The 15,008-nt window shown below is 40.2% G+C and overlaps 2 protein-coding genes across 2 annotated transcripts in view; both read left to right on the top strand.

Moving 5' to 3' along the window:
* The window catches only part of ACSL6 (acyl-CoA synthetase long chain family member 6), a 62,411-nt gene extending 56,104 nt beyond the window's left edge, over window positions 1–6,307 (top strand). Inside the window, exon 21 of the mRNA XM_061188139.1 lies at window positions 5,862–6,307. Coding sequence (XP_061044122.1) covers window positions 5,862–5,999 — 138 coding nt within the window. The 3' untranslated portion in view covers window positions 6,000–6,307. The remainder of the gene's footprint in view (window positions 1–5,861) is intronic.
* Window positions 6,308–13,425: 7,118 nt separating this feature from the next.
* Window positions 13,426–15,008, top strand: part of MEIKIN (meiotic kinetochore factor) — a 133,488-nt gene continuing 131,905 nt past the window's right edge. The window contains exons 1-3 of the mRNA XM_061188965.1: window positions 13,426–13,537; window positions 13,685–13,778; window positions 14,192–14,279. Coding sequence (XP_061044948.1) covers window positions 13,426–13,537; window positions 13,685–13,778; window positions 14,192–14,279 — 294 coding nt within the window. The remainder of the gene's footprint in view (window positions 13,538–13,684; window positions 13,779–14,191; window positions 14,280–15,008) is intronic.

The raw sequence follows: 15,008 nt of genomic DNA, 5'->3' as shown, positions 1-15,008 counted from the left end.
GAGCAATTTGTATAGGTATTTTCATGGAAGAATTTAAATAGACCCAGGGCTGTAGGTCAGACTGGAGCAGGGACTGGCAGTAGTGCCGCTCTGATCTGCTCACTAAGTGGCTGAAAGGTGAGCTGAGTGCCATATTGCTTGGCTTCCCGCAAGGCTGTATTTAATTGTGTTTCCTCTCCTCAAGCAGAGACTATGTTGTAGAGAGCCACATTGAACTGCAGATGCCCCAGTCAGCACTTTAGGCTTGCTACAGGTTGCTGGTTTGACAGATACTCAGAATCTACCAGCTGATGCAGTTCTTTCTTCCTAAGATCATAGTGTTTTCTTTTACATTCTACTTACCATCTAAATAGTGTATGTAGCTCTCCCTATGAGAGTCATCTTCCCTGTACTGTATTGTTTGAAGCTTCTGCTTGTCACTGCTGGATTTTCAAAGGTGTTCTCCCAAGTCCCTGTACTGAACATAGACTCTTGTCTCAATTACACATGTTCTCCACATGCTGTTAGGAATGCAGATGAGCTGAAACCCAGGCTGCCAGGACACTTGTAGAAATTGTATCTTGGCATTAGCATCTCCTATAAAATTATATGATTAATTTCATTTACAGAAGAAGGTGGATAGATTGTTTACACTTGCCAGAAGTCTTTATGTGATACTGTTTTCTATCAGAAAGGAACTTTAAAAAAAAAAAAATTAAGGATATTAGCACTGCCAGTTTTTCAGTTTTTCATTTCATGGAGGTAAACATGAGTTACTAAGTTAAATCACTGTATCTAGGATTAAGTTTGATTTGGATTTTGTTCATATTTTCTTCAAGCTAGCTAGTTTTGTTATCAAATGGTGATTTCTGAACTTGAGTAGCAGAACTTAGATGTCATCTTATATGCACCTTATGAGCATGTACAAAACATAAGAGCAGTGCTGCTCTGGTAGGTTTGGGGCTTGAGCCAGAGCCTGTCTTCCACCTCCCACCCCTCAACCCAGCCCCCTCACTCATCCCTCCCCCACCCCGCCTCCAATGCACTTCTGCCTCTCCCCCACCTCATCCCACCTGTGTCTGTCTACACTCCACCTTCACACCCATCTCCACCTCCACACCCACCCCCAGCAGAGGCCACTGCAGAACCCCTAGCTCTCAGTGCACTGTGGTCTGAAAACGTCTCCCTTGGGACCTGTTTCCAGTGAATTTTGGATCCCCTAGGATGATTTATGTTTGATCAAAACAAATTAGGAAAAAAGTATATTCCAGAGGGTACAAAAACTGGCAGCCCTATTCCTTACCAAATCCTTGCTTCTTTGAGCATCAAAGACACTGAGATAATTTTCTTTTTTTTTTTTTTATTATTTTGCCATGAAAAAAATTCAGAAAAATTTTATTTTATATTGGAGTTGAGAGAATTTTCAAACAAAACACTTTTTACAAGAACCTTAACAAATTTTGAAACATTCGATAATGCCTCTTTTTAGCCAAAAGCCTCAGATTTCCAGTTATTTATACTGGATATCCAAGTAGAAATCCTTTCAGTATGTAAGGTAAAGTTGAGGCGGCTACCTATTATGCTAGCTTTAATTTTAGCCTAAAGTCCAGTCCTCCCCTTCCCACCACACACGAATCCCTTAAAATGCTATTCTTTTTATAGCAAAAGTGAATCCTTCATTTGAACAAATTTCTAAGAGACAAAGATGAATCTCATTTATTAATGCTGTGCTCATTTGAAAATTATCACATTTAAAAATTATAAGCATGGGTTTAAAAAATGCCAGAATTTGTTAGAATTTTTCTTAAAAACTTTTTAAGAAGTAGAAAGTGTAGCTGTTTTAGGGGTCTTCTTTGTATATTGAGTCTTTGATCTGAAAAATCAGTGAATGCAATGGAGAATTTTCTGAGGAAAGACTTCTTTGTTATATCACAATACCCACCTGCCAGGACACTAGACTGTTAGCATCAGAGATTTGGAAAACAATCACTGACATGTTGAATTTTTTGCAACTATTTGCATACATTGATTTTTTCCAATTTTTAAATTTTTGGTGGTTAAATACACATAACATAAAATTTACCATCTTAACCATTTTTTACGTGTGCAGTTCAGTGGCATTAATACATTCATAATGTTGTACAACCATCACCACCATCCATCTCTGTAACTCTTTTCATTTTGTAGAATGAAACTCTGTACCCCTTGAACAATAACTCCCAATTCCCTCCCTCCCCTCAGCCTCCAGAAACCACCATTTTACTTTCCGTCTCTATGACTTTGACTACTCTAAGTACTTGCGTTTTTGTGACTGGCTTATTTCACTTAGCCTAACGCCCTCAAAGTTCATCCATGTTGTAGCATGTGTCAGAATTTCCTTACTTTATATAAATAATATTCCATTGTATGTCTATGCCACATTTTGCCTATCCATTCATCTGCTGATGGACATTTGGGTTGCTTCCCTGTTTTAGCTATTGTGAATAATGCTGCTATGAACATGGATGTACAAATATCTCTTTGAGATCCTGCTTTCAATTCTTTTGGGTATATATTCCAGTTTCTCTATATCCTCACCAACACTTGTTATTTTCTGTTTCTTGGATATAGCCAGCCTAATGGGTGTGAGGTGGTACATAGACTGATTTTTGAAATAAGTCATTTCCTGATTGTATCCATTGATTTTAATTAACAATTCTCATATGACAGTAGCATATGACACAGTAACCTTTCACTCTTGTTCTCCTGGCTTCTGTAACCCACACCCCAGTTCCTTTCTACTCCTCAAGAAACTCCTTCTCTGTCTCAAGCCCAGGCTGAAGCTGTGTCCTACATACTAATACTAATATATCCAATGTCCAAAAACCACTTGGATGCCTCAGAAGCATTTCAAACTTGACATGAATACTTGATCTTCCTGCCTCCAAGGAACCTTTCTGCTCCTCCTATAGTTTTTCTGCTCAAGCAGAAATCTGGAGCCAGTCTTAAAATCTCTTTCTCTGCCAATTACCCAAACCAATTGTAAGTCCTGTCCTTTCTACTCCCCAAATCTATTTCCATCTCCACAGCCAACTTTATAGCCTAAATCACCATCAATCTTGCCTTTTGGCTGGTCTTCCAGCTTCCACTTTTACCTCATTTCAATCCTCTCTTAACAGGGTAATCTTTCCAAAGATGCATTCTAGTACTGTCTCTCACTGATTAAAAATTGTTTAAAGAATTATGTCCAAAATCCCTACCTTGGCATATTGATCCTTTGTAATTTGGCCCCAGCCTATCTCCCCAGCCCCATCTCTTTCTTCGTCTTTATTTGTATCACCTGCTGCAGCCTATACTTGTGATGTCCCAAGTGTGTTTTGGCACATGTTGCCTCTGGCTAGAGCCATATAACAGCCTCTCCCTTCCCCTTGCTATCTTCATCTGGCCAAAGCCTACTTATCCTCCAGAGTTCAACTCAAGCATCCCTTTTCAATGAATCCTGCTCCAGAGACTGGGTTAGGTGCTATATCAGAAAGGCATTCAGCTCTAAAAGAAAACCCTCAGGGTCTTAAACACATAGGGTGTGTTTTTGTGGTGTTCTCACATAAGAAGTCCAAAGATAAGCAGTCCAAGGCAGGTACAGGTCCTCAAAGACCTAGGCTCTGCCTGTCTTTCCACTCTCCCTTCTTAGTATGTTGGCTTATCACTTTATGTGGCTGCTACAGCTTTAGACATTGTCCATATTCAAGGAACGAAAAAAAGAGGGTAGAAATAGGTATGTCTGAACCTTTTATTAGGAAAGCAAAAACTTTCCCTTCTCACTAGCCACAGATGGATCTTATGACTACCACTTAGCCGCAAGGGAGCCTGGGAAATCAGGACATAGGATTGTCATAGTTCACATAGACCATTTTGGCCCCAAACAAAACCTGGGTTTTATTAGCATGGAAGATAGGGAGTGATATTGGGAAAGCAACTGACAACTGCTCGTCCCTATAGTAGTATTATCATACTGCAGCATCCCTCATTAGATTGTAAGCTCCATGTGTGCAGAGATTGTGTCTTGTTCTTTGTATCCCTGGTGCCTTACACTATACCTGACACATGGCAGTTGCTCAATAAATGCCAATTAAGCAAAACAACAAGTGAAAATATATATGTATTTAGCACATATATTTTGAGTTAATTTTTTTTTTTTGAATTTATTTATTTATTTATTTATTTTTGGCTGTGTTGGGTCTTCGTTTCTGTGCGAGGGCTTTCTCTAGTTGCGGCAAGCGGGGGCCACTCTTCATCGCGGTGCGCAGGCCTCTCACTATCGCGGCCTCTCTTGTTGCGGAGCATAGGCTCCAGACGCGCAGGCTCAGTAGTTGTGGCTCACGGGGCCCAGTTGCTCCGCGGCATGTGGGATCTTCCCAGACCAGGGCTCGAACCCGTGTCCCCTGCATTGGCAGGCGGATTCTCAACCACTGCACCACCAGGGAAGCCCTTGAGTTAATTTTTTAAAGTCTATATATAGCAATTCATTTGCTATTTAATAATATGGATCTGTTGTCTCAACAAAATAATCGAATGTAGACCCAGTTGTCAGTCAGGATACAATTTCTTAGAGACACTGTCACTCCAGGATTCAGCTCAAGCCCAGATCATAAAATTCTGGTTGAACTGACAGTCACCCTTTTCAGCTGGAATCCCACGTGGGAGGAGACTGCCCAGGCCCTCCCAGGTTAGTTCATCTATCTCTCTGGTCCCCCATTCAGCCTTGCAAAGAGACTTTGCATGAGGAGGCCTGGAATCTGCCTCATGGAAATAGGCAACACGAACACTAAGTCTGATCCCTCCATTCCTCCTTCCAATAATGTGATCACATTTTCTGGCAGAACTTTTTTTTTAACGCAGACTCGTCATGCCCCCTCCTAGACTTTATATTTCTCCTGTGAATGGCACCACTGTCCATGCAGCCCTCCAAGCCAGAAACCTGGAAGTCCTCAAGGCTGCCTCCTTCTTTATTACATCCTGCCCATTTATCTCTGAATCGCTCTTAGAACTGCTTACTTGTCTCTGTCTCTGCCACTTCTGTAGGTGCAGGCCCTTATCTTCTTCTCTCCTGTGAATTGGTCAGGTCCTTCTGATTGGTTTCCCTGCTTCTAGTCTTAACATTCTTAAAAGCCATCTTCACATTTCTCTTGGAGAGATCTTTATAAATTGTATATTCAGCCATGTCATTGCCCTGTATAAAAATCTCCTACTGTCTTCCTCTATAAACTGCCCCATCTACCACTTCAGCTTCATCTCTCACCCGCTTTGCCTCCTACTTTATGTAACTACAACAGAAATCACTTGGATTTCCTTTTTCATACTCTGCCATTTCTCACTCCCGTAGCTTTGTTCATAGGGTTGCCTCTGCCTGGAATGCCCTTCTCCACCCACCTCTCCTCCTTTGCTGGTTAACTCTTACTCGTTTTTTAACACTCACCTGATTTGAGAAGGCTTCCCTGACTGCTCCTCTCTCTTCCCTACCATAACTGAGTTAGGTGCCCTTCATCCTGTGTATACCGCATTGTCTAATAATTGCCCGGTGTGTCTGCTCTACTGGATGCCAGTGTGCACTCCCTGAGGGCAGGGGCACTCATGATCCCTCTTTGTGTCCTCAGTGCCTGGCACAGAGTAAGGAACTATCTCATTTCTGTTGACTGGCTAAATGGAGGAGTAAGAAGGAAAAAAGGTGGCTTTCAGACATATCAAATAGGCTGAAATGTTATTAGGATAACTCTGACTTTTAAATAGGCATAGTGTTTTTATATCAATATTTCTATTCCCATATGCCTGTCTACTTTTATCATGTATGCTATGAATGCTGTGTTATATTCCTGATAAAGATGTATTCTGCATTTGGTTTTTAGGTTAAAGCCATTCACATCCACTCTGATATGTTCTCAGTTCAAAATGGCTTGCTGACACCAACACTAAAGGCTAAGAGACCTGAGCTGAGAGAGTACTTCAGAAAACAAATAGAAGAGCTTTACTCAATCTCCATGTGAAGTTCAAGGGAAGTTCTTCTCAGTATAATGGACAATGTAGCAATATTATAGTTATTTTTTGAAAGTAACGTGTCAGAATGATGCAGCTGAAAATGAAAAGCACGTGACCTTATGACTGAGCCCCTTCCTGTCCCAAGAGGTCTTTAACAATATTTTCTCTCTCATCACCGAGTACACTTTATTTTTATTACAATGATATTGTAGTAAGCTGCTAAAAATACCACAAATGGCATTGTAAAAATGAAGACTTTTCTCAAGAACTGTGTACCACTAAAAGTAATATATTCTCAGTGTTCACAGAACTTCTATTAAACATAAAGGAAAAACATAACTGATATATTGTACTTAATTATTTGTGCAATAGTAACCAGGTACAGCAAATATCTAGGCAATGTGGACTACCTCATTCAATAACTGATGGTCAAAATCACAATTAAATCAGACTTAAAAAATTAAAACTAATACAGAATCATTCTGAAACAAAACATGATAGCTCACATTCTACATAACTTCAGATTCTTTAAACATAACAATCCTCATTGACGTGAAAAAATTCTCTCCAATTTTTACTTTTATTTATGAAGAATGCAAATTCAAGTATTCTTAAAACAAATGTATTTACATAACATTTTACAAAGATCTTTCAATACATTTTCGTATTTATTAAGCTCATTCAAATATTAAGGAGCTACCTAGAAAAAATGTAATGTACAACTACTTCAAGGATAGTATGTGTATATTCATGGATGTCTTACCACATGAATTATAAAAGATGTCTGTTTGACTCTGCAATGAATGGACCTTTAGGGAAGACTTGGGAGAAGAAACCCAGAATTATTTCTCAGGGTGGGCAGCAATTAATGTACTGATGTTCCTTGCTGGGTTCTTCCAGTCTTCCCATTCTCAATGTGTCCATGCCAGGCCTGGGAAACCCATATGGCAATAATTCTGAACAGCTTCACTTTCTTCCAGTAAGAGATTATCAAGGCAGAATGTAGGGAGGGGAGGATGTTATTTCCAAATGAAATAATTTTTCAACGACATAAGTTTGAAGAACCTCTTCAAAATACCCCTAGAAAACTATTTACGTCCATCATAGATAAATATCTCCTTGGGAAATAATTTCATGCATAGAATCTCTAAACCCTTCTAAGCTTACCCATGAAAACCTCCTTTCTTGGCATTATGTGTTTAAATACTTCTTGCACCTGGGTGCCAACAATGTCATATAATTAAAGCCCAGCATGGACAGCAATTAAGTTCCAAGCTACAGACTGCATCTACAGAAGAAACTGTCCCTAGGAAAGTGTTTTCTTCTGTAGAGACAGGACTCTGAAAGCAGAGATGGGGGCAGTATTCACAGTCCAGAAGCTCCTTTCCCCTGGAGCAAATCCAAACTGTCAATAAATGCTGTCGGTTAGAAACTGCATAATCACACAGGCTTACTAGATGAATCTGCACCAGTGGTTATACACTTATATTTCAGTCTTCACAAAAGTGGACGACCACAGCTTCATTTGATGTATTTATCCAATCTTTTACATATTCCTTTGCTGGATTCTCTCTGCAGTCCCACTACTTGCACTTATAGATTTGACTTTTAGTAGATGACCTAGTTCTGTGCACATTAATTTTTAAAGGCATTTCTAAATAAACAAATACTAAAAGTGTCCAAGGCCACATCTATTATACATAGCATTAATTTTTTTATATTTAATATATATTTGACTAATTAAAAGAGAAAATCATTACCTGAATTGGATATTCGTACTATTTTAAAGGCAAGTAGCTTCACATCTTGAGGAAAATGAACCTCTTTCCCATTGTCCTTCCGCTCAACTAAATTTCATATTTGTCTTTGCTTCCAAAGGATTTTAGACAATGAAATTATAAGCAAATAATTAAAAATTTTTGATTACATTTATACCTAATAATAGTTAGAGATAATTGATTATGGATAACTTAAGATTTCTTCTCTTTCTCACTTTAAAGATCTTATGTTTCTATTTGCCTTCCTGATCCGTGTGAAAATCATCACACTTGGGCATATAAATAGGTTCTGGCAGATGTGCTGAGAAAAGTAAACAGTGGGCCCTAAATATATTGCATGTACATTTATTTTTTCCTGTGTTTAACTCTACTGAATTTTTTAATAAAGGAGAAATGAAACAATATGTGTTAACGGAAAAAAATCCTTCTTGCTTCAGATTTTCCAACTTTATTTTGAGGGGGAAAAGTTTGTATTTCTCTTAAACCAATGTAGAAAAAGGCTATGTGCTTAAGACATTTACATTCATAGTGGACATCAGATCCGATTTAAGTCTAGAGGTATAACGGAGATCAATTACTTAACATAAACATGTCCTTAAATGTTTGGCCTTTTATCTCTTTCTCATTTAAATGTGTTAGTAATTCTTACATTTTACAAACTAATCTTGTTGTCTATAAAGATATAAAATAGAATATACACCAATTTTTTTTTCCTTTTGCCATAAAAGACATCTTTGTATTGTGATTCTCCTCCAGGTGAGAGAGGCAACTGACCAGGTATGTGCAGGCCTAGCTTCACATATTAGGAACTCACGAACTCAGGAGTCTAAGGAATAAACATACCTAGTCTCCCTCACATGAGCAAGTCAACCTTTCATTCTAAATTTAGGTAAAACTGTGCAGCATGAGAAAAAATAGGATTTTTCATTGCAATTTTTATAGTCAGGTAATGTTTTAGCAACTTGAAGTCAGCACTTAATTTGATTGTATTACCCATCAAAGAACCTCTGATCTTTTATTTTTCTGTGGTAAAGGGAATGAATTATTCTTTAGTTTCCAAATGTATAAAGCACAAATGTGATATAGTTACTTAGAATACAAAATACTATGAAATGAATGTAAAGAATGGAAAAATGTATTTTTGCATGAAAACAGACCACTTACAAACCTGCTTCATATCTCAGGAAAAAAAGAATGAAAAATCATATATAAAATTGATAAACTATATGAGCTAAGTTGCTGTATTTTCTTGCCTATTTCTATTTTAAGGAAGCATATACATGATCCTGGTAGTCTGAATTTTCTCTCAAGTATGCTACACAGTCCTTTCTGTGAATCTACAGTTAACTGCAGTAAGAATGGAATTAGCATTCAAGTGAGGACAAAGCCCTAATGAGAAACTCTTCAGTTAGAACACATGAATGGTTATAACCCAGAGGCAATAGATATATACTACCTGGAACACAAGCATTTCTAAACTTGGTCCCAAACAAAAGGTTTTCATGAGGTGACAGTGGCTTTTAAACATTCATTTGACTGATAATTTTTATTTTCCTTGTTAAGTCATTGCAAAAATTGCATGGAGGGCAATGGATATTTTTTCAAGAACTGCTTATTCTACTTTCAATTTTTAAAAATTGAGATTAAAAAATTACCTTTTAAATATGCATAAAAGTATTTTAACTGTAATTATATTTTTAGTTGCTTTGTTATAGTAGCATGCATATCAAATATAAAATGCATTTATGAAAACATTTGTAAAAAATAAAGATTTTTTGTTTCTCAAAGTTGCTTATAATTACTATTTTATAATATTTATTTAGCATAATCCCCTGATGTTAGTATATTTGGTGATCATAGATCATAGTGCTTATGGTAAACACTGTATCAAGCTATATCACTAGTCAGCATACTCTACGTCCTCTATAAGGGTCCCCAAACTCTAAAGACTTATGGCCCCCCCAGAGAAGCTATCCTTTTCCTTGCACATATGCTATTACCAAATGTGTCCTGGATTTGCTTCATTTTTATATTTTTAAAAGAACAAAAAATTGTATTCAAATTTTCCATCATGATGGTCCTTAAACAGTATTTCCATAATGTCTTTTACCCATACACAGCGGTACACTTTCTTAAAATTGTACATTCTGCCATGTCTAAATTATGCAGATTCTGCCATATATTTGCTACCATCTACTCCTCTCTATTTTCACAGCTTTTAGTGTAGTTGGGGCCACTCTCATCTCTTGTCTGGAATATTACACTGCTTTTAAAATTAGTCTTCCTGTTTCCACCCCAGCTTCCTCAAATTTCACCATCCACATTTCAGTCAGGGGGATCTTTCTAAATTGAAAATCTGGTCGTGCCACTCTCCTGCTTAATACTCCACAGTTTCCAGGATAAAGTTCAGACTCCCTGGTTCAGCACACAAGGCCCAGCATCTCTTCTCCGGCCCTTCCTCCATAGAGTCTTGGCTCTAATCATACCAACTACTTTTTGCAGTGCCCTAAAAGCATCATGCTTTTAGGTCCCCTTTTCATAGAATACCCTTTCCTTTAATCCCCCTAATTCCTATCATTCATATCTTAAAACTCAGTTCAACTATGCTTTTCTCTAAGAAGCTTCCCACATGGTTGCATGGTTGATTGTCCCTTTGCCCCACTCTCACTAAGACTGTGAGTTGCCTGGGGTTGCAGAAGGTCTGGCCCATAGTGGATGCTCAAGAAATGTCTATTGAATGAAAATCCCCTTGGCCCTTTTACATATGTTGCATAGCATTAAGACTGCAATACCTAAAGATACTTTTCATCTATCACTGTGATTTTTTTTCCAATCCTGTCAACTAAGCAAAAATAAGCCGATTTTCAGTTAGACCCTAAAGCCTATGGATGGTACCACAAATGAAGCCTCTTGGGGCTGGGGGGTGGGGGAGTCACTCGATAAGAAAACGGTATTCAGAAAGATTTCCTCTGGGCTCCAGGGAATCCTAAACCCATGAACTGGCTGTTTTCCCAAAAGCTTTCTTCAGAAATCTCTTAAAAATTTGGATTTTCTTTTCCCATGGAAGTTAGCATCTCCATGACTGTTCCAATCTAGTCAAAACCATCACACGACTGAACTGAAACATTGAAAGCAGAATTCTGAGTGTAGATATGGAAGCAATACAACACGGAAATGGAAGATGTTCAATTTAACACTCATGGCTGAATGCTTGCACTGGCATTTGTGTATTTGAGGACGGAGTGGAGGGAGACAGATGATTGAGTTGAGATATCTCTGCCCTACCTCACCCTTTTGTAGGGGACATATTTCATTCCCCTTTTATAGGCTGGGTATGTGAAACTTTAAATTGCAAGTCTGTATGTAGTCCCTTCCCCTCCCCTTGCTACTTAGGGCCTCGAGCTCTTTTCCTTGTTCCCCCCATCCCTTTCCCAGCCATGTGTTAGGAGGAATGGGAGCATGGCAAGCACACTAGCCAAATGTCAGGAGATCCATGCCACCTAGGTCAACCACCTGTCATAATGAGCCTCCTACGTTGTGGTTTGCTCAGCTTCGAATTGAGGGGACAGCAAGATCATCTCTAAGGACCCTTTTGGCTCAAGAAATCACACCAAAGGTTATTTCCAGTTTTGAAACCCTAGGCATTAACTCCCATAGACCTTTACTTGATGGCACTTCAGTGAATGTAATTCAGTATAGTGACAGTTCTAGAGAATAGGGCCACCAAAGGGCAGATCAACTTTTGCTTTAAGCTGTTTTCCTTTTTCAATGTTTCTTCCATTTCTAGGTCTAGGGCATCCCAGGATCTATACCTCCCAAAGGTCATTTAAGAACTCCAAGTTTTTTTTTCACAACATTCTCCAAAGGGCGAGAAGGGAGCCTGGAGACCTGGCTTGTAAACTAGAGACTGCCTGTCAGCATATTATGGATGTGACTAAAGAGACGATGTTGAAATATGATAATTGCTTTATACTGCAACAAAATTGTGAGATCCTTGATTGAAGAACCATTTCTAATTCACTTCTGTATCCCCAGGACCTACCACAATGCCTAACACAGAGTAAGGTGCTAAGTAAGTAGTGATTCAGTGACTCAAAGCACTATATCTAATCAGGTAAGAATGCCTACCCTCTGTTCTTTACAAAGTTAAGTTTAATGATTAATTAGTGATTAAGTTTTAATTATTAATAAGTGACTTTCTATGAGCAGATTTTGAATAAAAAATTCAGTGATTTTATTATGAAAATATTGTGGCTGTATGTGTGCTATATTTACACACAATATTGGAGCATCACAGAAAAAGTCTTTGTTTTTCTAATTTCATCTGTACAAACAGCATTTTTTTTTTATGTTATTTTATTTATTTATTTTTGGCTGCGTTGGGTCTTCGTGGCTGCGCGCGGGCTTTCTCTAGTTGCGGAGAGTGGGGGGCTACTCTTCGTTGCGGTGCGCGGGCTTCTCACTGCGGTGGCTTCTCTTGTTGTGGAGCACGGGCTCTAGGCGAGTGGGCTTCAGAAGCTGTGGCACACAGGCTTAGTTGCTCCGCAGCATGTGGGATCTTCCCGGACCAGAGTTCAAACCCGTGTCCCCTGCATTGGTAGGCGGATTCTTAACCACTGCGCCACCAGGGAAGTCCCCAAACAGCATTTTTTAATGTTGTGAAATGACATTTTTTAAAATAAGAAGATGGTTATGATATGCACAATATGTTTATCAGATGCAGCCAGATGGTTCAACCTGGGTGTATGGAGAGAATGAATGGTCATTCCTATGTTACTCCCTTTGGGCAGAGCATAAGGGCTGAGCCTCAGGGCACTAGGAGGGCATCCCTTGTGGAACTCACTACCTTAACCACAAGGCTGCCCAGAGATGTCCAGGAGGTAGCTTCTAGGCAGGGGCTAAGGGATTCTGCTTGTCCCTGAGAAGAAACCTCCTGGAACCTAAGCTCTTCTAATGCTTGGTTAGACTCTCAAGTACCATGCCCCCCACCCCCCGCCCTGAGTAAATTGGCGGCCCCACGGACTGAAGTTGATTGCTCAGGAGGACACTCCCCGTCACCATAACGTGCTTTCATTCCTCTCTGACCTTCCTGCACTGAGTCAGGCTGACCCCCAGCTAGACTCCATGTGCTTAGAGACTTCAAACTCCATTACCATGGCCTTCCTGGTAACGTTGCTAAGGAGAGCGGCCCACAGGCATCAGTACCAGGTGTTGGGCCCATCAGACTAATGAGAAAATGAAAAGCAAAAGAACCACCTCCTGGACGAGGAAAAGTCTTTTTCCATGAATTTTCCCTTCAGCAAGAGGCGAGGGCCTGCACCTAGAGTACAAGGTCCAGGCCCCCGGTCCACCACCAAGTTCCCTGGCGCTGCGCCTCCAGGAGGGCGGGGCGCCGCCACTTCACTGTGTCTTCCCAGAAGCCACCGCGCGACTCCTCGGAGATAAAAAGGCGGGAGTGAGGCGGCGTTTCCAGACCAGCGTGGGGGTCGGCGCTGTGGGCGTGTTGTTTTCTTCTCACCGCTTTCATTCCTCTCGGGCTGCCCCGCAGGCCAGGCCTGGACGCTGGTTCCCTCCGGCGTAGCTCGGCTCCTCAGGAAGAAGACGAGACAGGCCGTCGAGGGCCAAGAGCCCTCCGAGGCCTGGCGGTGGGGTGGCAATGTGGTCACTACGGGTCTATACCCGCAAAAAGCGGGCTGGCCATAGGCTCAACCTAACCCCAACGCCAGATCTAGGTGCACCGGCTAAGACGGAGGACCCGTCAGGGCCCGGCCGGAAGCTCTCTGCCCACTGTAAGCGCCGCGGGGCTGGCCTACGGAGTGGGACGCGGGGTGGGCTGGGCCTCAGCCCCAGGGAGCTCCGAGGCCCGCGGGCAGGCCTCCAAGGCTTTTGCCCTGAAGCGTGTCACCCTCTCTTAGGCCTGAAAAGAAGTGGCAAAACGCGTGGTTTGCAGAGAATCAGGGAGAAATCAGAGCGGAGTCGGCTGGGAGGTAGCAGCTGTGGGCCACGGAGGTGCGTATCCACAAGTAACAGCCCCATGCCTCTGGCCACCTCAAAATTTCAATCCTGATTTTCTCCTAATAGCCTCTCATTCTAAGAGTCAGTGAAGAAAATAGTGTGTTCTGATTTCACTGTTCTCCGAACACAGAGCCAGAAATTTGACTTAGGAAAGAGATACAGTGGGGAAAAAAAAAAAAAAAAAAAAGGAAGTTTTACCAAGTTGCCTAAAAGCAAGTGAGAGAAAACCTCCGGGAAAGCATTCGTGGCATCAATTGGTTATTGATACAATTCACCTACTGTGTTCCTTACTTCTTGTTAATTATGTCCCCACAGAGCTTTTCAGATTATAACAGTGTGAATAGTGATCAGGGACGTGGAGAGCCAAGTCCAGACGGTGCAAACTAATTGTGTTGTTTGTTTGTTAGCACTCAGTTAAGAGGTACAGGAGAGAAAAGCCTGCATGAAAATAGCACTAGTGAAGAAGCCCAGGATGAGAAGATTGCTCCATTGAGTGTATGTATGTTTCTCCTATGGTCCTTGGATAAGCTTAGGGTAGAGACCAGTGGTACCTGATGTACCTCCGGATGAAAGTATAATATGGTCTTTGTTCTATAGAGACTACATAGCTTTTTAGTGTTTTTATAAACGTTGATGCTGTATCTTCAGACAGGGCCTTGAATTAATGATTCTGGTAGACTCATAGCCATGCATTTTTGTTTTTTCTTTCCTTTGACAAAAATTTAAGAAATATTCATTACTGGCTAATTTTCTGTGTGACAGATATAAAGTGTTTCTTAGTAATTCTCTAATGTTTGGTAGCACTTAAACATTTCAAAGCCATTTTCATGTTTTCTCATTTGACTTTGCATTAACAGTTAGAAACAGAGGATTCATTATCATTAGAATATTATATAACTTCCTGATCTACTGTATTTAATGTGGATTCTGTACAGTATTTTAAAGATGTGTAGCAGTAGTTTGGAGAAACTCAGATTTTCAAAATTGCTTGTGACTCATCTGACATTAGCATTAAATTGGATAGTCATAATCCACCGTTTTGGCTTGCATATTTCTCTTTGACATGTTTTTTGGGGGAGGGCAGTTTTAACAAAAGGCATTTTTTTTAAAAGGCTTTTCCCCAGATTTAAACAGTGTTAAGTGTCCCTAATAGATTATTCAGACTATGCAAAAAAACGTTTAAGCAGTTTCTTTTAAGTTTTGTATTTTTCCTTCCATTCCTTT

The sequence above is a fragment of the Eubalaena glacialis genome, chromosome 4, assembly GCF_028564815.1.
Source record: "Eubalaena glacialis isolate mEubGla1 chromosome 4, mEubGla1.1.hap2.+ XY, whole genome shotgun sequence".
Classification (NCBI taxonomy): Eukaryota; Metazoa; Chordata; class Mammalia; order Artiodactyla; family Balaenidae; genus Eubalaena; species Eubalaena glacialis.
The sequence above is the reverse complement of the archived record's forward strand: the minus strand, read 5'-3'. Positions and strand labels throughout refer to the sequence as shown.